We start from the raw sequence: 25,892 nt of genomic DNA, 5'->3' as shown, positions 1-25,892 counted from the left end.
CTCTTGTAAAACTCCTCCTCCCAACCTCGGTTCCTTCCCTCCAACTTTCCACCCCGGTTAGACCACTCGGACCCGGTTCTGCCAGGCTCCGATGGCCGCAGCCCTTCCCCCCACCTCACTCCAGTTCACTGGCCGGCTTAAACCGGCCAGCGTGGAGGCCCCCGCCCGGGTCCCTTTCCCCCTTGCCCGGCCCTAGGAAAGCCCAGAGATCCCTTTTAGCACACAAACCCCGCATATCCACCTACACCCCAAAGAGCCCTCATTTCGAGTGAAAGTCCCATCACTTCCCTTGTCCAAATATATACAACATTGGCTCCTTTAGCCCCTACACCCGCGCGCAGTGAAACAAAAAAGAAAATACAGTCATGAGGTTACATCGGCACATGGCCATTTCTCAATTTGTCAGTTCTGCCAGTCCTTCTGCCTTCGCAAACTCCTCCGCTGCTTCCGCCGTTCCAAAATAAAAGTCCCTGAGCTCATAAGTCACCCTCAGCTTCGCTGGATATACAATGCCGCACTGCACCTTGCTAATGTACAGTGCCCTCTTCACCCGGTTGAAGGCAGCCCGCCTCCTCGACAGCTCCACCATAAAGTCCTGGTATACACGTATACCAGCTCCAGCCCACTGCACTACCCGCTTCTGCTTGGCCCAGCTCAGGACTTTCTCCTTCACACTGTACCTACGGAAGCACAGAGTCACTGCCCTTGGCGGCTCACTCGCCTTTGGTACAGGCTCCACGACCGATGAGCCCGATCCAGTTCATATCGGGAGGGATCCTCCCCCTCCCCCAATAGTTTACCAACATCGCGGCAAAATACTCAGTCGGCTTCGGTCCTTCAACTCCTTCGGGCAGCCCCACAATCCTCAAATTCTGTCGCCTAGATCAGTTTTCCAGGTCTTCCATTTTTCCTCGCAGATCCTTGTTAATGTCCATCACCTTCCGCATCTCCTTCCCCATCGAGGCAAGTTGATCGCCGTGCTGCAATAACGTCTCCTCCACTTCCTTCAGCGCCTCCCCTTGCTCTCGCACCTCCGCCACTGCGCTCGCCACCGCCGTCATCACCGGGGAAATCGCCTCCTCCACCAGCGCACTCAAAACCTCCCTCATCGCCTTCCTCACCGTCTCCATGCATTTCGCAAACTGCTTTTCGAATTCCGCAGCCATCACCTTAGTTATTCCTTCAGCCGTAAGCACTGCGGCCTCCCCTGGTGCTCCAGCCTCCATTTTCTTTACTGACCCCGCGGTGACCTTTCCACTCCACAACGGACTTTCAGACGCTTTTTTCACAGCCGTTTTTTTGCTGGTCTTCGACATTCTTCTCCTCCTCTGTACTGTCTCCCGACTTTTACTGCCTTCGCTGGCCCTAGGACCGGGCGTTAACCCCTGACAATGCCGTTCCCGAACGGGAGCCCTCCAACGCGCGGCTTCCTCCCGCCCACCGTCACCGGAAGTCGACCAACCCCATTTCTAACAGATATACCATTTTGGATACTGTTGGGGGAGACTGTCGGGAAAGCAGTGGCAGCCTACTTCACGGCACCATGGGTGTGTCTGTTGCACAAGATGGGAGGAGGAATTATGTCAGGGCTATAGTGGAGAGGATTCAATGGTAAGGATTTGGATTTGTCACGTGTACCAAGGTACAGTGAAAAGTACAGTCCAGACAGATCATTCCATACATGAAAAAAAACATAGGATATATGATAGATACACAATGCAAATACATAGATACACACATCGGGTGAAGCACACAGAGTGTAGTACTACTCGGTAGAGAAGATGTGTGGAGAGATCAGTTCAGTCCATAAGAGGGTCAGTCAGGAGTCTGGTAACAGCGGGGAAGAAGCGATTTTGCATGATGGATTGGGTTGTGTTCTCGACTCTCTGTAGTTTCTTATGGTCTTGGGCCGAGCAGTTGCCATACCAGGCTGTGATGCAGTCAGATAGGATGCTTTCTATGGTGCACCTATAAAAATTGGTAAGAGTCAATATGGACATGACAAATTCCCTTAGTTTCCTGAGGAAGTATAGGCGCTGTTATGCTTTCTTGGTCGTAGCATCAACATGGGTGGACCAGGAGAGATTATTCATGATGTGCACATAGGAATTTGAAGCTGTCAACCATCTCCATCTTGGCACCACTGATGCAGGCCAGGGGTTTGTGTGTGTGTGTGTGTGTGTGTGTGTGTGTGTGTGTACTATATATCGCTTCCTGAAGTCAATGATCAGCTCCTTAGTTTTGCTGCTATTGAGGGAGAGATTGTTGTCGTTACACCACCCCACTAGGTTCTCGATCTCCCTCCGTACTCTAGTTCATCATTGTTCGAGATCCAACCCACTACAGTTGTGTCATCAGCAAACTTGTAGATGGAGTTGGAGCCAAATTTTGCCACACAGTCGTGTGTGTATAGGGAGTACAAAAGGGGGATAGGTATGCAGCCTTGCGGGGCCCCGGTACTGGGGACTATTGTGGAGGAGGTGTTGTTGTTTATTCTTACTGATTGTGGTCTATGGGTCAGGAAGTCCAGTTGCAGAGGGAGGAGCCAAGTCCTTGATTTTGGAGTTTAGATATGAGCTTGGCTGTAATTATGGTGTTGAAGGCAGAGCTGTAGTCAATGATGTAGGAGTCCTTGTTGTCGAGATGCTCCAGGGATCTGTGTAGGGCCAGGGAGACAGTGTCTGCTGTGGACCGGTTGTGGAATTGCAGTGGATCGAGGCATTCTAGGTGTATGGAGTTGATGTGTCTCTTGACCAACCTCTCGAAGCACTTCATAATGATAGATGTCAAGGCCACCGGATGATAGTCATTGAGGCACGTTGCCTGGTTCTTCTTCGGCACCGATATGATGGTGGTCTTCTTGAAGCAAGTGGGAACCTCGGAACAGAGTAGGGAACAGGTTCAGAGTGCACGACCAGGGATTCCGTCAGGACACGCTCTTTCCGAGGGTTCACTTTCAAGAAGGCCGATCTAACTTCGGAAGCTATGACAGTACGAATGTTTGTGTCCGAGACTGCTGGGGCATTTAACAACGGTTTCTTGGTTGCCTGCTCGAAACGAGCATAGAATGGATTGAGTTAATCAGGGAGGGGTGCACTGCTGCCGAAGATTCTACTCTGCTTTGCTTTGTGGTTTATTTAGTTGTTTAAGCCTTGCCACAACCACAAGAGTCCGTGTTGTTAGTCTGTGACTCTAGCTTAGTCTGGTACTGTCTCTTGGCATCCCCAATGGCTTTGTGGAGGTCGTACCTAGATTTCTTGTATAGGTCAGTGTCGCCTGTCTTGAATACCTGAGACCTGGCCTTCAGTAGGGAGTGAATCCCCGATTAAACCATGGTTTCCGGTTGGGGAACGTATATAGTACCTTTTTTTTTTTTTTTTTTTTTAAATTGAAAATAAATTTAAGTACCCAATTCTTTTTTTTCCAATTAAGGGGCAATTTAGCGTGGCCAATCCACTTATCCAGCACATCTTTGGGTTGTGGGGGTGAGACGCACGCAGACATGGGGAGAATGTGCAAACTCCACATGGACAGTGACCCGGGGTTGGGATCGAATCCGTGTCCTCAGTGCTGTGAGGCAGCATGTTAACCACTGCGCCACCATGCTGCCCCCCGTGCGTACTATCTTCTTTGCCACGCAATCGTCTCCACACTTGCTGATGAACATCTGATGGTGGTGGCATACTCGTTTAGATTGGCCGCTGAGTTCAGAATATGGACCAGTCTACTGACTCCAAGCACTTGCATAGGAGCTCTTCTGTTGCCTCGGACCAGCATTGCACGACCTTCTTAACTGGATTCTCCTCCTCAAGTTTCTGCTTGGGAACAGGCAGGCATTTCTGTGGCTGCAAAAGAGACTCCAGGATGGTATGTTGCCGCCCTGGTGCCAGGGTCAGGGATGTCACTGAATGGCTGCAGGCATACTGAAGGAGGAGGGCAAATAGACAGATATTGTGGTATATACTGGTACCAATGATAGAGACAGAAACAGGATGAGGTACTGAAAGCAGAATTTAGGGAGGAGCTAGGAAGTAGATGAAAAAAACGGATCCAGAAGGTAGTAATCTCAAGATTATTTCCAGTGCCTTGTGCTAGTGAGTATAGAAATAGGAGGTTAGTCCAGATGAATGCGTGGCTGGAGAGATGGGAGATGGTGCAGGAGGGAGAGCTTTAGATTTCTGGGGCATTGGGACAATTTTTAGGGACAGTCCCACATGGGAGACTGGGAGCTAAGGTAAGAGCCCAGCGGATCCAAGGAAATTTGGCAAATTGGATCCAAAATTGGCTGAGTGGCAGGAAGTAGAGGGTGATGGTCGAGGTGTGTTTTTCTGACTGGAAACCTGCGTCCAGTGGGGTCCAACACAGGGATCAGTGTTGGGGCCCTTGCAGTTTGTGCTTTATATAAATGCTTTAGGTATGAATGTAGGAGGGTCGATCAGCAAATTTGCAGATGATACAAAAATTGGTGGGGTGGTAAATAGTGAGAAGGATAATCTTAGATTACAGGAGGATAAATGAGAGGCTGGCCAGATGGACTGATCAGTGGCAAATGGAGTAAGTATGAGGTCATGTAAACAAGGCAAGGAAACATAATAAACAGCAGGACCCTATGAAGCACTGAGGATCAGAGGGATCTTGGTGTGCATGTACACCGGTCCCTTAAGGTAGCAGAGTAGGTGGATATGGTGGTTAAGAAGGCATATGGCATATTTGCCTTTATTAGCCAAGGCATAGAGTTTAAGAGCAGGGAGGCTTTATTGGAACTGTATAAAACATTTGTTAGGCCACAGCTAGAGTATGGTGTGCAGTTCTGGAATCCTCATTACAGGAGGGGATGTGGTAGCACTGGAAAGGGTGCAGAGGAGATTTACCAAGATGTTGCCTGGGCTGGGGAGTGTTAGTTATGAAGAGAGATTGGATAGACTTGGATTGTTTTCCTTGGAGCAGAGGAAGCTGAGGGGGACATGATTGAGATGTATAAAATTATGAAGGGCCTAGATAAGAGTAGACAGGAACAAACCTTTCCTCTTGGCAGAGGGGGCATAGATTTAAGGTAAGGGGCAGGATGTTTAGAGGGGATGTGAGGAAAACCTTTTTACCTAGAGGGTGGTGGGAGTTTGGAATCCGCTGCCTGAAAGGGTGATGGAGGCAGAGACCCTCATAACATTTACAAAGTATTTAGATGTGCACTTGCGATCCCAGGGAATATAAGGCTATGGGCCAAGTGCTGGAAAATGGGATTAGAATGGTTAAGTGGTTGTTTTTAACTGGCGCAGATGCGATGGGTTGAAGGGTCTTTTCTGTGCTGTATGATTCTATAACTCTTAAGATAATGAAACATTACAAAGAATAATGTTATACTTTGGCACATTAAGAATAAGCACTTTGTCCCTCAAAGACTGGAAATGGAAAAGCATTGGCTTCCCCCATAATCCCAATTCTACTAGACCATTCCATTTTCCAAACAGCCAAAAACGTATTGATCAAATTAAGCCAGTGACTACCACACCATACAGCAGCCTAAGTGACCAGGACTTGGGAATGGTCTTCAGTTCAGCAAAGAAAATGATCTTTTGCACAAACTGGCTTTTTGCTTCAGCACTTAATCTCGAACTGAGCTGCTTCTTGAAGTTGTCGACCTCTCTCTTGCCGTTGCTTCTTCAACACCTCATCTGTGACTAACCTGCTTCCTGGCTCACAGCACTCTGACTACTAAATGTATCAATTGCAAGGAATATCTGTTCCCTATTCTTTCCTGGTCCTTCCTTTCTCTTAGATGCTGTCCATACATGGTTTACAAAATACATGGTAGCTTGATTTTACTTGTGCAGAAAACAGTACATTCATTTTAATAGCATTTGACCATTTTGTGACAAGAGCACCTTTAAGCACAACATTGTGTATCACAGACAATTACCTCTTAAAACAACCCTGCTCTCACATTTTGCTGTTTCTAGGCAAGACATTAAGATTTCAACTCACACTTTATGACAGAGAAATTCACCAATATTACAATAATGTTGTAAGCAATATGTCTGGTGTAACTATTACAATAACATGAATATAAAAGCAAAATACTGCAGATGTTGGAGATCTGAAATAAAAACAGAAAATGCTGGAAAAACTTAGTAGGTCTGGCAGCATCTGCGGAGACAGAAACAGAATTGATATTTTGAGTGCGTATGACTCCTCTTCAGAGCTAACATTAATGTTATGACTAAATTATATAAAGTTAGGGTTCCATGGTGACTCAGAAAATGTACTTATTGATTAGCTGAGCAATACAGGTCTGGGGGTTCCACAATCAACCCTTGAATAAGTTGAGCTAACTGATGTTAACTGGGACAGCAGTTGGGATATTACTATTTGCTCAACACAATTGGGTTAGGGCAGGGAAACAGTCAGGTTTCAAGTCCTACCAAATTGCATCCATTTGTATCAGGTGTAATCCCACTATTCTTTCCCCAGTGTGGTCACAGTTTATAAACAACCAGCTTCATGGTTCACATTAATAACGTGCAATCTGAGAGGGTGAAACTGTAAGCAGTAATGAACATCTACAGAAGAAGGGAAAAAAGGTATTTTGTAAACTTTAAACCTGAGTCACTAACTGAAGCATAAATATTACCAGGGTCCAGGTGATATGAAAATGAAAATCGCTTATTGTCACAAGTAGGCTTCAAATGAAGTTACTGTGAAAAGCCCCTAGTCCCTATTCCGGCGCCTGTTTGGGGAGGCTGGTACGGGAATCGAACCGTGCTGCTGGCCTGCATTGGTCTGCTTTAAAAGCCAGCGATTTAGCCCAGTGAGCTAAACCAGCCCCTATATGTAATTATCCTCATTTGTGAAGTACCTGAAATTATATATGTTCTTTCCTAAGGATTCTGGAGAATTTCTATATTTCATTAATACTTTGACTACATGATGGAATCCATGAATGAGCAAATAAAGAAAGTCTCCTTGGTGGTACACCTGGATTGTTAAGCTTATCTACTTTACTTAAAGCTAGGCAAAACAGACCCGAACGTTTCCTACATCAAATCTACACGCAGCCTCCTAACCAAGATACTGAATGAAAGAAAGCATTGGAAAAAATTGAACATCATGCTGCCTCGGGCTAGTAAAGACAGGTAGTCTGGCATTTTAGAGCAGAGGAGCGGGTGCCAAAATTTGGAGGCATACATGTCAGAAAGTCTGGCAGGTCATGGAAAAGATCAATGCTTTCCTGTAGTCATGGGAGACTATCAGTATGCTCTTTCACGTGACCAATGTTTTCCAATGTAAGGTGAAGCTCTGTCTGAAATGGAGTTTTCTGCTTTTTGATTATGAATTACAGTTCAATTCTGAAGGCCAGCTCCCTTGAAAATAAAATCGGAGTGTTTTTGGAGTGTGTTTTTGTATATGTTGCTGTTTTTTTTACACAAGTTTGGAATGAAATATATTTTAAAAGGAAGAAAATATAGAGCGAGTCATCAACCAATCTTCAAAGCAAAAGTCCCATGATTGGACACACAAATGTGGGAATGTTGAATGCACATTTGTAGTGGCATTTTTAATTTCAACTGCACTGAAAAATGTGTTGAAACATCTTAGGATGTTTATTATCCCCAGACTGATTTCAGGCAGCTTGTGGCAGAACATCCTGGCGTGAAGGATGTTGGCATCGAATAAAGGAATGGCATACGGAAATCAGGCAACCCATCCAACCTGGGGCACCTCACCCACCTACCCTGCACAGTGGCTATATTAAACAGCTCACACCCCAGCGTGGTTTGAAACAATGAAAGTTGGATCCTATGTATGTAATAAGACCCAAATTAATATGAGACGGGAGTACTGCCTGGCTCAGGATAGTTCCTGTTGCCCAGGAGTACCTGAGGCAGAACGTTGTGTGGTCACAGCGGCAGCAGTGACACGGCACATTGGTCACTGCCCATCATTCTTGGCACAATTCTGCCCTCTTTGCATTGGATAGGAGGCCTGGAAATTCAGTCCCTTGATTGATTTGAAACAAAGGACATTATCACAGAATCATTACAGCACATTACAGAAGGAGGCCAAATGTCTCTGCGCTGGCTGTCGGAATGAGCAATCCACCTAGTACCACTCACCACCTTTCACTCCTTAACCTTGCGCATTCTTCCTTTTCAGATGATATTCCTATTCCCTCTTGAATACTTTGATTGGACCTGCCTCCAGCAATCTCAGGCAGTGCATTCCAGATCCTCATCGTTCACTATGTGAAAACGTTTTTCCTCATGTTGCCATCACTTTTTATTGGCCAATTACCTTGAATCTGTGCCCTCTGCATCTTGATCCTTCCTCCAACAGGAATGGTTTTGCCCTATCTACTCTATCCAGAGCACTCATGATTTTGAATATCTCTATCAAATCTCCTCTCAACCTTCTCTTCTCTAAGGAGTAAAGTCCCAACTTCCCCAATCTATGTACGTAACATCACAAATCTTTGTTGCATTCCGTCTAATGCCTTCACATCTTTCCTAAAGAGTGGTGCCCAGAACTGGATGCAATACTCCAATTGAGGCTGAACCAGTCTTTTATACAAGTTTAACATAGCCTCCTTGCTTCTGTACGCTTTGCCTCTATTAATAAAGCCTAGGATACTGTATGTTTGATTAACCACACTCTCAACAGGTCCTGATATCTACAATGACTAATGCACCCCCTTTAGAATTGTACCCTCTATTCTGTATTGTCTCATATTTTGGATTTGCCGAAGTACAGTATTGTTCTGCGTACAGACCAGACAGATCGTTCCATACATGAAAAGCATAGGACATATACTTGATACACAATGTAAATACATAGACATTAGGTGAAGCATATGGAGTGTAGAGAAGATGCGTGGAGAAATCAGTTCAGCCTACAAGTGAGTCATTCAGGAGTCTGGTAACAGCGGGGAAGAAGCTATTTTTGAATCTGCTAGTGCGTGTTCTCAGACTTTTGCATCTCCTGCCCGATGGAAGAGGCTGGAAGAGAGAATAACCCGGGTATAAGGGGTCTTTGATTATGCTGTCCACTTTCCCAAAGCAGCGGGGGGTGTAGTCAAAGTCAATGGATGGGAGGCGGGTTCACGTGACAGGCTGGGCTGTGTTCAAGACTTTCTGTAGTTTCTTACACTCTTGGGCCGAGCAGTTGCCATACTAAGCCAGATAAGATGTTTGTTTCTCCATGTTCTTCCTACCAAAATGAATCAGTTCACATTTTCAGCATTGAACTTCATCTGCCACCTGTATGCCCATTCCACCATCTTGTCTGTGTCCTTTTGAAATTCTATACTATCCTCCTCACAGTTCACAATGCTTCTAAGTTGCATCTGCAAACTTTGAAAAACACCTATTAACCAATCACTACTCTCGGTTTCCCTTCCATTCAGCCATTTTGTATACCACATTGCCATTGTCCTTCTATTTCATGAGCTATAACTTTGCTCACAAGTCTGTTGTGTGGGACTTCCGGTGTTGACCATGGAGTGAGTGGTCACATACAGGGCAGCTCCTGCTTAAAGTCACAGAAAAGAGCTCTTTTTACCCAATACGAGGTGGAATTTTGATGAAAAGACGTAGGTGAATGTTGGAAGAGTACTTTCCCTGGGAGTGGTATGACTGCTGGTTACCAGACCGGCAGAAAACAGTGAGAGATTTGGCTGAAAAGTTAGAGCAGACTTGTGCTGCAGAAACATCAACAGGCCACTTTAGACATGCAGGCGGGGGAAGGGCTGATGCAAACTGGAAGGCTTCAACTTGACTTAATGGCCTTTATTAAAGCTGAATTCCAGCAGTAGAGAAAACAAATGCAGCAGGATCGTGCAAAGGCCATTGAAGAAGCGGTGGCACCCCTGAAGAGTTCTTTGGAATGTGTGGAGAAGTGTTTGGAGGTGCATGGGTCACAGATTCGGGAGATTGAAGGAGTGGGACCACAGCGATCGTGTGGTGACTCTGGAGGCGGAGGCGGGGCTCCTAGGAGACCTCTGTAAAACGTTGAAGGCAAAGCTGGAGGAGCAGGAGAATGCCTCGAGAAGGCAGAACTTGTGAATAGTGGGCCTGCCTGAAGGGGTGAAAGGTGTGAGTTCCACGAGGTACGTCTCGAAGATGCTGGCAGGGCTGATGGCAGTAGGGGTGCTAGATAAGGTGCCTGAAGTGGACCGAGCGCATAGGTCCCCAAGGCAGAAGCCTAGAGCTGGGGAGCTGCCATGGGCGGTGATCGTGAGGCTCCACAAATTTGACGAGAAAGTGACGATTTTGCATGGGCCAGGGAGAAGCATACCTGCGTCTGGGAGGGGAATAGGTTCGAATTTATCAGGACATTGGAACCGAGTTGGCAAAGTGATGGACAAGCTTCAAGAAGGCCAAGGCGGTGCTGTACGGGTGGCAGATCAGGTTTGGGGTGCTCTACCTGGCGAAATTATGGGTGACGTTCGGAGGCCGGGAGTATTATTTCGAGATCCCAGAAGCAGCCGAACACTTCATTAAGGAGCATAAACTGGGGGAGAACTGAGACAATGCGTGGGAACCGGGGTGCCGGCACTTTGTTGGGAGCAACAAAATCCAACTCCAAAGAAGTCTTTGTTTGGGTGGGGGAGGGTAAGGTCAACAGCGAGCCTTCCTCCTTGAGCTGAAGAGAGGGAGGGGGCAGTAGGTCATTGGTAAGTGCCTTTGGGCAGGGGCTGCTGCACTAGCAGGTTATGCTGGTGAACGGAAGTGAGGTAGTGGGGGAGAAGGCCGAGAGGGGTGGCCGGGGGAGGGGGAGGTTTTTGAAACATGGCAGGGGGTGAGAGATGACATGGTGATGAGCGGAGAAAGGGGCCATCTGGGATGGGCTAGGTATAGGGCGGAATTAAAGGGCAGGGGTTAAGAGGGGAAGATGACAGACGGTAGAAGGGATTGGAGGCATAAGCCTCCGGTAACACTGGTAACGTGGAACATCAGGGTATTGAATGGGCCGGTTAAAAGATTGCGGGTGTTCGCCCACCTCAGGAGCTTGAAAGCGGGGTTGGCCTTTCTACAGGAGACGCACCTCCGTGTGAAGGATCAGGTTAGGTTAAGGAAGGGGTGGGTCGGGCAGGTTTTTCACTCAGGGTTTGATTCGAAATTGAGGGGAATGGCGATTTTAATGCGTAAAAAAATGAGATTTACGAGTGCGAAGGAGGTGAGGGATCCGGGTGGGAGATGTGCGATTGTGAGTGGAGTATTGCAAGGGGCACCAGTGATGCTGGTAAATGTGAATGCCCCAAATTGAGATGATGTGGGTTTTATGAGGGGGTTGATGGCAGCGATCCTAGATTTGGCCAGGCACCAGTTGGTCATGGGAGGAGACTTTACAAGGGTGAATAGGTCGAACTCCAGGTCGATGGGTAGGGTACGAATGGCAAAGGAGCTGGTGGGATTTGTTATGGGCCAGGGTTTAAAGAACCCCAAAGCGTATCATGGAGTTCACCTGACCCACAACTTTTAATAGATTGTGGTATGGGGAGCACACGGCCCACTCTACAGGTGTGGTATAGCAGAAATGGAAAAGTATTTTTTAAAGTAAAACAATGTTTATTCTATGAACTCAAGTTAACCTTTTTAAAAGAAACAGTGAACATCTTAGCAACCATTAATTCAAATACAACCCCCAAAGAATACAACACTAAGTAATGCTTACGCTGTACTTTTAACATCCAGAAGACATACAAAAAAATAACCTTTAACAGGAGCACATCAGGTTAAAGTCACTACTGAAAACATTTATAATTCTGAATTCACCAAATGATCAAGAGATAGTCTTTTAATGGCAGAGAGAACAGCAGTACAGCTGCTTTGTCTGACTTCAGCTCCAACACTGAAAATGAAACTAAAACACACCCTGCAGCAAACAGCTTAAAATGAAAGCAAAAAAGCTGACAGACAGCCCAGCTCCACCCACTCTCTGACATCACTGCACTAGTAAACACCCATTTCTTAAAGGTACTCTCACTACAGATATTTATATACACAACCATTTACAAACACCCATTTCTTAAAGGTGACATGACTCTCACATGACAAGTTTATGGCGAGGATGGGTATGGTGGCTCCATGGCGCTTTCAGAACTCGGGGGGGGGGGGAGTATTCCTTCTTTTCACACGTCTTTAAGGTGTATTTGAGGATTGATTACTTTGTAGTGAGTCGGGAGATTTTGGTTGGGGTGGAGGGGGCAGAGTATGTGGGGATAGTTATCTCAGACCATGCGCCCCACTGGCTGGAGGTTCGGTTTAGATCTGGACGAGAGCAGAGGCTGGGGTGGAGGTTTGACTCGAGGTTATTGGCGGATGGAGGTTTTTCTGATAAGGTGCAGACTGCGATTAAGGAGTATGTGGAGTTATATCAGAATGGGGAGGTGTTGGCAGCCATTTTTTGGGAGGCACTCAAGACAGCGGTCCGGGGGGGGGAAAATTATTTTGTTTAAGGCTAGTGCGAAGAGGAAAAGGAACGTGACCATCTCGTGAGCAAGATAGTGGAGGTGGACAGGGAATATCCGAGGATGCCCACCGTGGAGGGATTGGCGAGGAGGAAAATATTGCAGGGGCAGTTTGACAAGCTGACAACAGGGAGGGCAGTAGGGCAAGTAGGTTGCAATATGAGTATCGGGAGAAGGCGAGCCGCATGCAGGCGCACCAGCTGTGGAGGCAGAATGCGTCCAGGGAAATATTGAAGATACGGACTGGGGCCAGGGGTGTGGTATCATAGGGAAGATAAGTGAGGCATTTAGGGAGTACTTCCAGGGACTTTATGAGGCAGACCCTGGAGGAGAGGAGGGGTATATGGGGCGGTTTCTGGACAAGCTGAAATTTCCCTAGGTGGAGGAAGCAAAGAGGTAGGCGTTGGAGGAACCCCTGGGGCTGAGGGAGGTGCTGGACAGTATCAGAAGTATGAAGTCGGGGAAGGACCCTGGGTTGGATGGGTACCCGGCGGAATTTTAAAAATAAATATTTTTATTCTCCTCCTTTTTCATATGTTCTCCCACATTTACACCCACTAACAATAAACAATAATCAGTAACGAATGCAATGTCATTCCCCATATCGATAACAACAATCCCATCCTCCCACCAAACCCCCAAACAGCAGCCCGCATGTTAACATAAACAAATACCAAAAAGGAATCAGGAATCACCCACAGTCACCATCAACACATACAGTCCCCCTCCCCTCAACCCTCCCAAACCGCCCCCCCCTAATGTTCGATGTGATCCAATTTTCAAAAGTACATAATGAATAACGGCCATGAACTGTAGAACCCCTGCATCCTTCCCCTCAGTTCAAATTTGACCTTCTCATGAGTCAAGAATTCCAGCAGGTCCCCCCACCACGCCAGAGCACAGGGTGGAGAGGTTGATCTCCATCCCAACAGGATCTGCCTTTGGGCGATCAACGAGGCGAAACATCTGCCTCCGCACTCGTTTCCAACCCCAGCTGGTCTGACACCCCGAATATGGCCTCCCGAGGGCCCGGGTCCTGTTTCACGTGCACCACTTTAGAGATTACCCTAAACACCTCCTTCCAGTTATCCTCCAACTTGGGACAGGACCAAAACATATGAACGTGGTTTGCGGGGCCTCCCCCGCAACGTTCATACACATCTTCTACCCCCTCAAAGAGCCGGCTCTTCCTCGCCCTTGTGGGGTGTGCTCTATACACCACCTTCAGCTGTATCACCCCCAACCTCACACACGAGATGGAGACATTCACCTCACACCAGAACCCCTCCTCCATACTCTCTCCCAACTCTTCCCCCCCCCACTTTGCCTTGCTCCAGCGGTGCCTTCTCCTCTTCCAAAATAGCCCCATAAACCACCGATACTACCCCCTTCTCCAATCCCTCTGTCGTCAGCGCCTCCTCCAGCAATTTGGAGGCCGGCTCTACCGGGAAGCTCTGTATTTCCTTTCTGGCAAAGTCTCGAACATGCATGCCTTCTGCATGTATTTAAATATTTCCCCCTGCTCCAGCCCATACTTCGCTTCCAGCTCCTTCAATCCTGCAAACCGACCCCCAAGAAACAAATCTTTTAGTGTCCTAATTCCTTTCTCCTCCCATCTCCGAAAATTTCCATCCCACTTCCCTGGCTCAAATCTATGGTTCCCCCGAATCGGCATTTACCTTGACCCTGCCCCCAACCTGAAGTGCTGGCGAAACTGCCTCCAAATTCTCAACGAAGCCATTATTACCAGACTCACGGAGTATCTCCCCGGGGCAGTCGGGAGCGGCGCTGTTCTTAGCGCCTTCAATCCCGACCCTCTACACAAACTCTCCTCCATTCTGACCCACTGGGTGTCAACCCCTCTGACCCAGCTCCGTACCTTCTCCACATTCGCCGCCCAGTAATAATACATCAGGTTCGGGAGACCCAAACCCCCTGCCTGTCTTCATCTCTGTAGTAGCACCTTTCTAATTCTACCCAGCGGGATTTTATAAGGAATTTGCGACGGACCTGGCACCACGGCCCGGATTCTCCCTTCTGGGGACTAAGACCCGCTCTGGCGGGAAAACCGGCGCCAACCACTCCGGCGTCAACAGCGTCCAAAAGTGAGGAATTCTCCAAACTTTCGGGGGCTAGGTGGGCAGCGGAGGGGGTGGACGCCGGAGGGGTAGGCGGCGCTACAGCCGGCATCGAAGGGCCGGGTCGAGTTCACACATGCGCGGAACAGCTGGCGTACTTCCGCGCATGTGCAGACCGGCTGGTGTATTTCCGCGCATGCACCGGGGGGGGGTGTCGGGGGACCCGGGGGACCCGGGGGACCCCCCCCCCCCCCCCGAGGACCGCCCTCTTACCTGCCAGGTCCCGCCATGTGTGAGGTGAGTAATTCACGCCGGCGGGACTGGCCAAAACCGGACAGCCGCTCGGCCCATCGGGGCCCGGAGAATCGCCGGTGCGGGGGGGCAGTCATCGACCCCTGACCGGCTTGGCAGGAATCCCGAAAAACGGCGGCGGAGAATAGGGCAGCCAGCGGCGGGGTGGGATTCGCTGCTCCCCCTGGGGATTCTCCGACCCGGCGGGGGGTCGGAGAATCCCGGCCCACATCTGTTGGGGGTGTTTAATGAAGCACTGGAGTTGCCGGAGACGATGGCGCAGGCAGTAATGACACTAATCCTGAAAAAGGGGAAGGACCTGGTGGAATGTGGGTCGTATGGGCCCATATCACTATTGAACACGGAAATGAAAATATTGGCTAAGTTGTTGGCGGGGAGGATGGAGGAGTGTGTCCCGGGGGTGGTGGCAGAAGATCAAACAGACTTCATGAAGGGCAGGCAGCTCGCGAGTAATATGAGATGGCTGTTGAATGTGGTGATGAAGCCGTCGGGGACTCTGGTACCGGAGGTGGTGGTGTCCATGGAGGTGGAAAAGGAATTTGATCAAGTGGATTGGCGGTACTTGTTCGAGATTTTGGGTTTGGGTTTGGGTCAAGATTTGTGGCATGGGTGCGGTTGTTGTATGTGGCACCAAGAGCAAGGGTGAGGACGAATGATATGAGCTCACAAAGCTCACAGGAGTATGAGACAGGAGTGCCCGCTGTCGCCGCTGCAGTTTGCGGGGGGGGGGGGGGGGGGGGGGGGGGTGTACTTCAAGGGAGGAGGAAGGCCGATGTTTTGGCCTTCGCCTCTTTGATTGCACCGTGGCGAATTTTGCTGGAGTGGCGATCGGCATCGCCACCAGGGGTAGCGGCTTGGTTGGGGGGCCTGTACGACTTCCTGCGATTAGAGAAGATAAAGTATGAGTTAAGGGGCTCTTCAGGGGGGTTTGAGGAAAGGTGGAGGATGTTTGTGACCGTGATTGAGGGGCTGTTCGTTGTGAGGGGGGAGTGGGGGTGAAAAAGGGGAAAAATCTGTGCAGACTGTATAGTTGATTGTTGGGAAGTATGTTTCCCAGGGTATTTATTTGCTGTAACCTGTTTTGATACATGTTTGTAATAAAATACATTTTTTTAAAAAACAAGTCTGTTGTGTGGCACTTCTATCAAATAGCTTTTGGAAGTCCATGTACATCACCTCAACAGTATTACATCATCAGCCCTCTCTGTTACTTCTTCAAAAAAGTTAGTTAAACATAATTATCCCTTAACAAATCCATGCTGGCTTTCCTGAAATAACCTGCATTTGTCTATGTGACGATTAATTTTGTCCCAAATTATTGTTTCCAGAAGCTTCCCCACCATTGAATATAAATTAAACCTTTATTGCCGATTGTCTCTGCTTATACAATGTCGCTAAGCTAGGTTCAAATAGCAAAAGAGCTAACAATTCTTACATTATTTTAGAGTATAATGCTCTGACAGGGCACACTCCCAGTGATTACCACTCGTGGCCAATCTGTCTGATGGTATATAAAGGATAAATTAATTCAGTCAATACAGGTAAAATTCTTCAGAATAGCTACACATACCTTAAGATCAGAAGAGGAAAGCTTTTCAATTCTTCTGTCGACCTCTGGGGAATTTTGTTTCTTTGTAAATTGGACAAAGCAAAGTTTGCTTGTCTCCAGAAAAGCTATGATCATAAAATTGTCTGCAAGTACAGCTAAACAAAACCCAAAAAAATTAAAACCATGAAATTCAATTATTTTCCATATTCTTACTCTTCCACAGTCTGACTCATTTAAAATCTGGTTCCAGGGCGGCATGCGACACAGTGGTTAGCACTGGGACTACGGCGCTGAGGACCCGGGTTCGAATCCCGGCCCTGGGTCATTGTCCGTGTGAAGTTTGCACGTGTGGAGTTGCACATTCTCCCCATGTCTGCGTGGGTTTCACCCCCATAACCCAAAGATGTGCAGGGTAGGTGGATTGACCATGCTAAATTCCCACTTAATTGGAAAAAAAAATAATTGGGTACTCGAAATTTCTTTTAAAAAATCTGATTCCAAAGTTAATAACTTTATCAACCTTAGAAACACTGACGGTTGGATGGCACGGTGGTGCAGTGGTTAGCACTGCTGCCTCATGGCGCCGAGGACCCGGGTTCGATCCCAGCCCGAGTCACTATCCATGTGGAGTTTGCACAATCTCCCTGTGCCTTCGTGGGTCTTACCCCTACAAACCAAAGATATGCAAGGTAGGTAGATTGGCCATATCTTTTTATTAAAACAGTAAAAATATATACAAGGCCAAACGGTACAAACACAAATTTTGTGTTGGAGAAACAGGGTACCCTCCCCTCAGTACCAATGTACGGGGAGAGGGGGTGGATACTCTGATTATTAAAACTGTTCATAACACAGTTGTACAAAAAAACAAATGGTACAAGAACTACATTTTGCGCTGGAGAGACCAGATACCCTCACCTCTGTACCAACAGAAGGGAAAGAAAAGGGGTGGTGGAGAGAAAGGGGAAAGGAGGATGGTGGGGAGGGAGGGAGTCGGGGTGGAGGTGGGGCCCAATAGAGCACTGCCTGAACTATCTATGAAGGCAGAAAAATAAAAGGACCTTCAATTATGATGTGCCAGATTCTGGGAGTCCCCCAGAGGGGGGTGAGGTGCGACACAGTGTCAGGCACGAGTGAGTCCCGCACCCCGCTACAGAGCGCCTCATGTGCACCCTGCACTCCCGACACTGGGCGGCTGACAACTTTTGGACAGTTGACCTCCAGGCCCGAATCCTCCACCACATTGAGTGCGGCGGGCGACACATGCCCACCAACCAACCCAGGGGCTGCCTTGATCCCGATTGGCGATGTTAAATTGCCCCTTAATTGGAAAAAAAAAGAATTGGCTACTCTAAATTTATATTTAAAAAAAAGAAACACTGGCAGTCAGTTTGCTGGCAATGTAACGATAGCCCACAAATACATTGTTGCTGGTGAAGTTTATGTCTTCTGGTAGTGCTAAAAAAAATACTGGGTGCAAAACTGGTGTTTGTCAGTTGTGCAAAATAGGGACTAGTGACTAGACAGTTGAATGCATGCCAAGAGAAGCTAGTCTCCTCTACCACTTGGTAAATAATGCTAGCACAGCTGACATCTATCATCAGATTATCACCATTAGAGTTCTGTGTACTGTGCAGTCAAACGTCAGGTTTAGCAATCAAGGACTTCCGGTGACGGCGGCTGGGAGGCAACCGCACATTGGAAGGCTACCGTTCGGGAACGGCATTTTCGGGGAGTAACGCCCGGTCCTAGGGCCAGCAACGGCAGTAAAAGTCGGGAGATAGCGCAAGGAGAATAAGGATTAGCAATCAAGCTGCAGCAAAAAATATCATTTATTACAGAAGTGGCCTGGCTCAAACATTACTCAATATCAACAGCTGGAAAAATATTATCCATAACCTAAATCTGCTGTTAACATTTACAAAGTGACCTACAACGCTTATATTCGAGAGGGAAAAATGCAAATTTTGCCTGAGTTGATAAATTCCCTCCCAGGAAAACCCTCTTCTTTCCACTTTATCTATCATTGATTGAAAACAGCACACAATTAATGTTCGTGAGCATTTCTAAAAGAAAGGGACAAAGGCCTTCAGTGATGTGGGGACCAGAGAAGCTGATATTGTTCTCCTTAGAACAGAGAAAATTAAGGATAAATTCAATGAAATGTTCAAGATTGTATGGAGTTTTGATAAAGCAAATAAGGAGAAACCTAATAGTGGCAGGAAGGCCAGTAACTAGGAAACATAGATTTAAAATTATTGGCAAAGAGTTTTAAGAGTTTTTCATAAACACAAAGTTATTATTTGAAATGCGCTACCGGAAATGGGCAGTCGAAGCAGGTTCACAAACAATTTTCTAAAGGGAATTGGACAAATACGTGAAAAGGAACAGGAGTGAATTTATGGGAAAAGAATGAGGAAAATGTACTATTAATATAGCTCTTCCAAATAGGCAGAATGGCCTCCTTCTGTGTTTACGATTTTTTTGAAAAAATGTGTAAAAGTTCTTTCGCCTAAACAGTTTGCAGCTGAAGAAAAAGTAATCACCACCAACCATTCCTCCCACCACCGATCCCCACCTCTTTCCACCAGCTGAGTGGTAAACGGTCCTCAAAGTTGAAGCAATTCACACTCCATCCCCCCCGTCGAGGACAACAATTTCATGGAACCCTCCCACTTCAAGAGGTCTGCACATCAATTTTCAACCAGGGCTCATCGGCCCACCACTGAGGAAAAAGCATGCTGAAAAATCTCACTACTACCCACCTTCAGATTTAAAAAGACATCACCAGCATAGTCCCCAAGACAACTGTTGATCCCTTCTCCTCCTCTACCCTCCTCACTCTTTTCCCTATGCTTTAACCCTCCTTCTTCCACTCCCCTTTTCCTCTTCCCCACTCTTTAACTTTGTTTCCTCACTGCTCTTCATTTCCCTCCCAATCCTCGTCACCATCCATTCTGTAATAAGTTCACGGAGGCAGAAGTCCCTTCACCAGAATTTCTTTTATTTACAAAACCAATAGCCAAACAACCAGGTGCATTCAGCTTGCTGTCTACACCGGGTGTGCAGAGGATTTGACACTCCCTGTTATATACAGAGAAAGGGGTTCCCTGATTGGGCCATTAATCAGGGAACTCGTACTCTAATTGGCCAATCTCAAAGGCCTGGCCTAAGTCATTACACTCCTCCCCTCCAAAGTCCGAGGAGCTCCCGTGGTCCTCGTGACTCGCAGGTCATAGATCATAGAATTTACAGTGCAGAAGGAGGCCATTTGGCCCATCGAGTCTGCACCGGCTCTTGGAAAGAGCACCCTATCCAAGGTCAACACCGCCACCCTATCCCCATAACCCAGTAACCCCACCCAACACTAAGGGCAATTTTGGACATTTAGGGCAATTTATCATGGCCAATCCACCTAACCTGCACATCTTTGGACTGTGGGAGGAAACCGGAGCACCCGGAGGAAACCCACGCACACACGGGGAGGATGTGCAGACTCCGCACAGACAGTGACCCAAGTCGGAATTGAACCTGGGACCCTGGAACTGTGAAGTAATTGTGCTATCCACAATGCTACCGTGCTGCCCACTCCTGCTTCATTTCTGCGTCGGGTCTGGATCTTCCATACGCCTCCGACGTAGGGGGGGATATGACGGTTAGGCGCCCGTCTTTTTCGTGAGAGCGCCTGAGGGGCGGTTCGCCCCCTTCCTCCGGTGGCAGAGGGACAGCCGTGCCATCATCCATGGTGTCCATATCCGAGTCCAATGTCTTCACCAGTGGTTCCGGAGGGGCGTGAATAGTTTGTCGGATAAGACTCTCCACGGTCCTCGCTATGCTGGTCGGAGTCAGCTCCGGGGAGGAAACAAATCTGAGGACCGCACCTGGTCCAGTTTCTTTTTTACTACATGTTCTCCCACACGTATCTCATACAACACAGGTCCTGTCCTGGCCTTGTCTGTTCCTGCTACCCATGTGGGGCCATTGGCATAATTTCTGACCCATACCTTTTCACTCACGTTGAACTGCCTTTCTCGGCGAGTGATGTCGTGGCCCCTGCGTTGGACCTCTTGGTGTCATTCTACTCTTCCGCCTAAATTTGGGAATAGTAGACTCAGCCGAGTTTGGAGTTGTCTGCCCATGAGTAGCTCCGCCGGTGCTATTCCCGTTGTGCCGTATGGGGTTGTCCTACAGTCGAATAGCCAGCGAGACAGTTTAGTTTCTACTGATGCTGCTAACTGTTTCTACAACCCAACGTTTAGGATCTGGACGGCTCTCTCTGCCAATCTATTTGATGCCGGGTGGTATGGTGCCGTCCTTATGTGCCGAATACCATTTGACTTCATGAATTTTGTGAACTCCTTGCTGGTGAAAACCGATCCATTATCTGAAACTAACATCTCCGGGATAACATGTGTTGCAAACGTGGTGTGAAGTTTTTCGATGGTTATTGTTATGTTTGCTGAGTTCATTTTGTAGACATCCAGCCATTTGGAATGGACGTCTACTATTACAAAAAACATTGAACCCATAAATGAGCCTGCAAAATCGCCATGAAGTCGCGACCATGGTCTACCTGGCCAATTCCATGGGTGCAGCAGGGCTGCTGGTGGCACCTTCTACCCTTGTTGGCATTCTTGGCACTCACCTACCGATGTCGCTATGTCTGTGTCCAGGCCCGGCCATCAGACATAACTCCTGGCCAGAATCATAATTTTTGAGACTCCAGGATGCCCAGTTCAGCCAGAATGGCTCGACGGCCTTGACTTGGAACTATTACTTGAGCTCCCCTTGGCAGTACCCCATCTTCCACATGATCTGCTCACTTCTGCTCCAGTAGGGGTGGAATTCCACCTGGGCCGGTCTTTCCATCTCCCCCGTTAGCACCATGTGTTTTATTTTTGCTAAAACCGGGTCCCTTTGTGTCCACAAATGAATGTTGTGTGGCCACTGGAAGAGTGTCCAGGAAATGTAGTGTCATCACCGTTTCTTCTATTCTGGGTACCAATGGCGGGGTGTCTAGTAATGGCAGCCTTAGTGATTCGGCATTTGCCACCCGGGTTCCTGGCCGATGCTCCAGTTGATACTGGTACACCGCCATTAGTAGGACCCAGCGTTGGACTTGAATGAAGCTATTGGTGGTATTGCTGTCTTCTTTCAGCAAGCCCAGCAATGGCTTGTGGTCTGTGATTACTGTGAATTTCCGTCCATACAAGTACTGGTGAAATATCTTCACCCCGAAGATCACAGCCAGTCCTTCTTTTTCAATTTGGGCGTACTTTCGCTCTGCTGCTGCCAACGTCCTGGAAGCAAACGCTATAGGCCGTTCCTGTCCATTTTTCCCTCTGTGTGCCATAACTGTCCCAGCGCCATATGGAGACGCGTCGCAAGTGAGCACCAACTCTTTCCTGGGGTCGTAGTGTGCCAAAACATTTTCTGAGGGAAGCTGTTATTTTATCTTCTTGAAAGCTCTGCCTTGGGGGGCAGACCACTCATAGGCTTGCTCCTTTTTTAGTAATTGGTGTAGGGGGTCGAGGATGGAAGCCCTGTCTGTATGAACTTTCTGTAGTATGTCACCAGTCCTAAAAAAGATTTTAACTCCTGGATTGTGGTGGGGGCTAGGGCATCTTTAATCGCCCTCACCCGGTCCTCCAAAGGGTGTAGCACTGACTTGTCAACCTTGTACCCCAGATAATTTACTTGAGGTGCTAGAAAAACACATTTCTCCCTCTTTCGGTGCTCGCGTGCTGCTGAAAACCTCTTAAGGACTTCCTCCAGGTTTTGCAGGTGTTCTGCCCTTGTAGAGGGCATCCCCCAGCGGTAGTCCCTTAACTAAGTTTCACTGGTGTGGGGTCTACCACCATCGGAGTATCCTGTAACTCATGTGCTCCGCTCGCCGCTTTTTCAAAGGACAAAGCCAGCTGCAATGTTTGTTTGCAATCCAGCTCAGCCTCTGCTAGGAGATGTTTTTGTATTGCTAAATTATTTATTCCGCACAACAATCGGTCTCGGAGCATCTCCTTTAGCATCAGGCCAAATTTGCAGACCTCAGCTAATTGCCTTAATCTTGTTAAAAAGTTAGTGACTGCCTCCCCAGTGTCTCGGAATGCTGAGTAAAACCGATACCTTCACAGGATCAGAGGTGGCTTAGGATCATAGTACTCTTTTACTAAGTCCGTCAATTCCTAGAAAGTTTTCATGCCCGGTGCCTCCGGAACGTAAGACTGCACATACTGGCATAAACTGCCGGCCCACATGCAGCCAGCAGAATGACCTGTTGCTTTTCATCCGGAACTATATCATTTGCACTAAAGAAGTACTTCATCCGCTCTATATATTGGGCCCAGTCTTCCACTGCAGGGTCTAAAGAATCCAACTTCCCAAATAAAGGCATTTTGTCTATCAGTAGCTTACCCTCAATATATGGCGGCTGCTAATGAGCAGGTTCCTTTGGGTTGTTCCGTTTTCCTCGTCGCCACTGCAATAAGTTCACGGAGGCAGAAGTTCCTTCACCAGAATTCCTTTTATTTACAAAGCCAATAGCCGAACAACCAGGTGCATTCAGCTTGCTGTCTACACTGGAAGTGCAGATGATCTGACACTCCCTGTTATATACAGAGAAAGGGGTTCCCTGATTGGGCCATTAAACAGGGAACTTGTATTCTAATTGACCAATCTCAAAGGCTTGGCCTAAGTCATTATACATTCTTATAATTTTCTTCTTCATGCTTTTCCTTATTTCCACATAGCATCCCTCCCCTGTCACTCTCTCTCCTCTGTTCCCCCTCCACTCTTCCTTTCATCATTCTCCTTTACTTCCTGCTATCCCCTCCTTCCTACTGTTTGCCTTTTCCTACTCCCCGTCTCCCACTTCCCCTCTATCTCCTTCACTTGCCAGCCTGATCCCCTCCCTGCTTCTATCCCATTCTCCATCCCTCTTTCCACCCATCGCCCTGATCCCACTATGCTTCTTTTTCCCCTAAACTCTCCCTCCACTCTTCTCTATCCACCATTTCCTTTTCTTCCCCCCCTCTGCATCCTTCCTCGCTCACTCCTCACCTCACCTTCTGTCCTTCTTTCCACTCTCTGATCCTCTGCCCCTTTGCTGTCTGTCCTCCATGCCCTCCTCTGCCCTTTCTCCTCCCCTCAAACCCATCAGCCTGTTTCTCCTCTTGTCCCTTTACCTTCTTTCCCTCGCTTCCCCTCATCAGCCCTACCCCATCAGTACTTTGGTTCTAATTTTTACTGTTCTGATATTAGTCTTTTATGCAGTATTTGTACATGAATAAAATAATCTATAGGTATTGTAAAATAGTTCTTCACAACTAAATTTAAATTTTTCTTGCAAACTATCTTTTTATATTTAATGGCACACTTTATTTAAATAAACAAATGCTTTAAATTTGAGATTGCAGGATACATATTTAAAGTTGATAAAAATTCAAAATTGCAGTGATATTTTAGAAAAACGTTTCCCCAAAAAGCAGTAGCCGTTAATCGGATTTTAAATAGTCCCTGACATTACATAAAATATTTAAAAAGATTAAGTGAAAAAGTATTGGTATCCAAATACTGATTTAAAGACACCATTGTGATCCAGAATCTGCCATTACTGATGTGACCGCGAGTAACTTTGGTGAAGAAAGGTGAAACTTTTAGAAATTGACTTAATGTGTGTTAAAAAATACGATCTGGAGAGCTCTTTATACAAAGCATATTCATAATTTATAACTGAAAGGTTGTCACTGTGACAGTACATGCAGTTACTTGTTGCTTTTAGAAGTCCCGAGTGAGAGTAATTAGTAAGTCTGTTGTCACATCATTTTTCATCTGTCACTGTTAATTTAGACATATGATTTTCATGTGGATAATATTACCATCATTGATGGTGTCAGAGATGAGCCTCCCCACTAAGGTCCTGTCGATCATGGCTTTCTCCAGATGTGGCCCAGAGAGGCTTAATGACACCAATACACCTGAACCAAAGAAAAGCTGAAATAGACAGGACATGATGTTAAGTGTAATCTTTGAAGCACAATGTTACACAATGCATTCTCTATAACCACCAAAGCACCATTAAATATTTTCAAAGTTGGGTTTGCATGTCTATCACAGTTAGTTTTACACGATGATATGAAGCTGAGTGTTCAACATCTGGGATTCCTTTTGAAAATTTGGGTATTGAAATAGACCAAAAGTCATGATAATTTGTCGTCCTTAGAATCATAGAATGATACAGCTGTTATGATACCAGTGATACACTATGCAAAAAGGCTGTAAAGAATTCAATACAAACACCAGTAAATGTGGCAGGCAGGGGGTTTGAGTCTTCCGAACCTGATGTATTATTACTGGGCGGCGAATGTGGAGAAGGTACGGAGCTGGGTTAGAGGGGTTGACTCCCAATGGGTCAGAATGGAGAAGAGTTTGTGTAGGGGGTCGGGATTGAAAGCGCTAGAAACAGCGCCGCTCACGACGGTCACAGGGAAATACTCAAGGAGTCCTGTAGTAATAGCTTTGTTGACAATTTGGAGGCAGTTTCGCTAGCACTTCAGGTTGGGGGATTTGAGCCAGGAGTGTGGGATGGAAATTTTCAGAGATGGGAGGAGAAAGGAATTAGGACACTAAAAGATTTGTTTCTTGGGGGTCGGTTTGCGGGATTGAAGGAGCTGGGAGCGAAGTATGGGCTGGAGCAGGGGGAAATATTTAGATACATGCAGGTTCGAGACTTTGCCAGAAAGGAGATACAGAGCTTCCCAGTGGATCCGGCTTCCACATTGCTGGAGGAGGTGCTGATGCCAAGTGGACTGGAGAAGGGGGTAGTATCGACGGTTTACGGGGCTATTTTGGAATAGGAGAAGGCGCCGTTGGAAGGGACCAATGCAAAGTGGGAGGAAGAGTTGGGAGAGGGTATGGAGGAGCGGTTCTGGTGTGAGGTGCTCCGGAGGGTGAATGACTCCACTTCGTGTGCGAGGTTGGGGCTGATACAGCTGAAGGTGATATATGCAGCACACCTCACAAGGACGAGGTGGTAAATGATATATGTGAATGCTGCGTGGGTGCCCCGCAAATCACGTTCATATGTTGTTGTCCTGTCCAAAGCTGGAGGATTACTGGAAGGAGGTTTTTAGGGTAATCTCTAAAGTGGTGCACGTGAAACTGAACCCGGGCCCTCGGGAGAACATATTCGGGGTGCAGGACCAGCCGGGTTGGAAACGGGTGCGGAGGCAGATGTTGTAGCCTTCGCATCGTTGATCACCCGAATGCAGGTCCTGTTAGGGTGGAGATCAACCTCTCCACCCTGTGCCCTGGCGTGGCGGGGGGACCTGCTGGAACTCTCGACTCTTGAGAATGTCAAATTTGAACAGAGGGGAAGCATGGAGGGTTTCTACAATTCATGGGCATTATTCATTATGCACTTTCGAGAATTGGATTACATCGAACATTAAGGGGGGGTGCTGGGAGGGTTGGGGGACTGTATGTGTTAATTGCG

General features: G+C 47.4%; 1 protein-coding gene across 8 annotated transcripts in view; it reads right to left on the bottom strand.

Moving 5' to 3' along the window:
- Window positions 1-25,892, bottom strand: part of wdpcp (WD repeat containing planar cell polarity effector) — a 288,945-nt gene that overhangs the window by 174,282 nt on the left and 88,771 nt on the right. For all 8 annotated transcript variants that reach the window (XM_072507250.1, XM_072507270.1, XM_072507286.1 and 5 more), the window contains 2 exons: window positions 24,277-24,391; window positions 16,424-16,557 (listed from right to left, as the gene is read on the bottom strand). In XM_072507250.1, the coding sequence (XP_072363351.1) occupies window positions 16,424-16,557; window positions 24,277-24,391 (249 nt within the window). The remainder of the gene's footprint in view (window positions 1-16,423; window positions 16,558-24,276; window positions 24,392-25,892) is intronic.

The sequence above is a fragment of the Scyliorhinus torazame genome, chromosome 1, assembly GCF_047496885.1.
Source record: "Scyliorhinus torazame isolate Kashiwa2021f chromosome 1, sScyTor2.1, whole genome shotgun sequence".
Lineage (NCBI taxonomy): Eukaryota > Metazoa > Chordata > Chondrichthyes > Carcharhiniformes > Scyliorhinidae > Scyliorhinus > Scyliorhinus torazame.
Note: the sequence above shows the minus strand (reverse complement) of the source record. Positions and strands in the feature narration are given on the sequence as shown.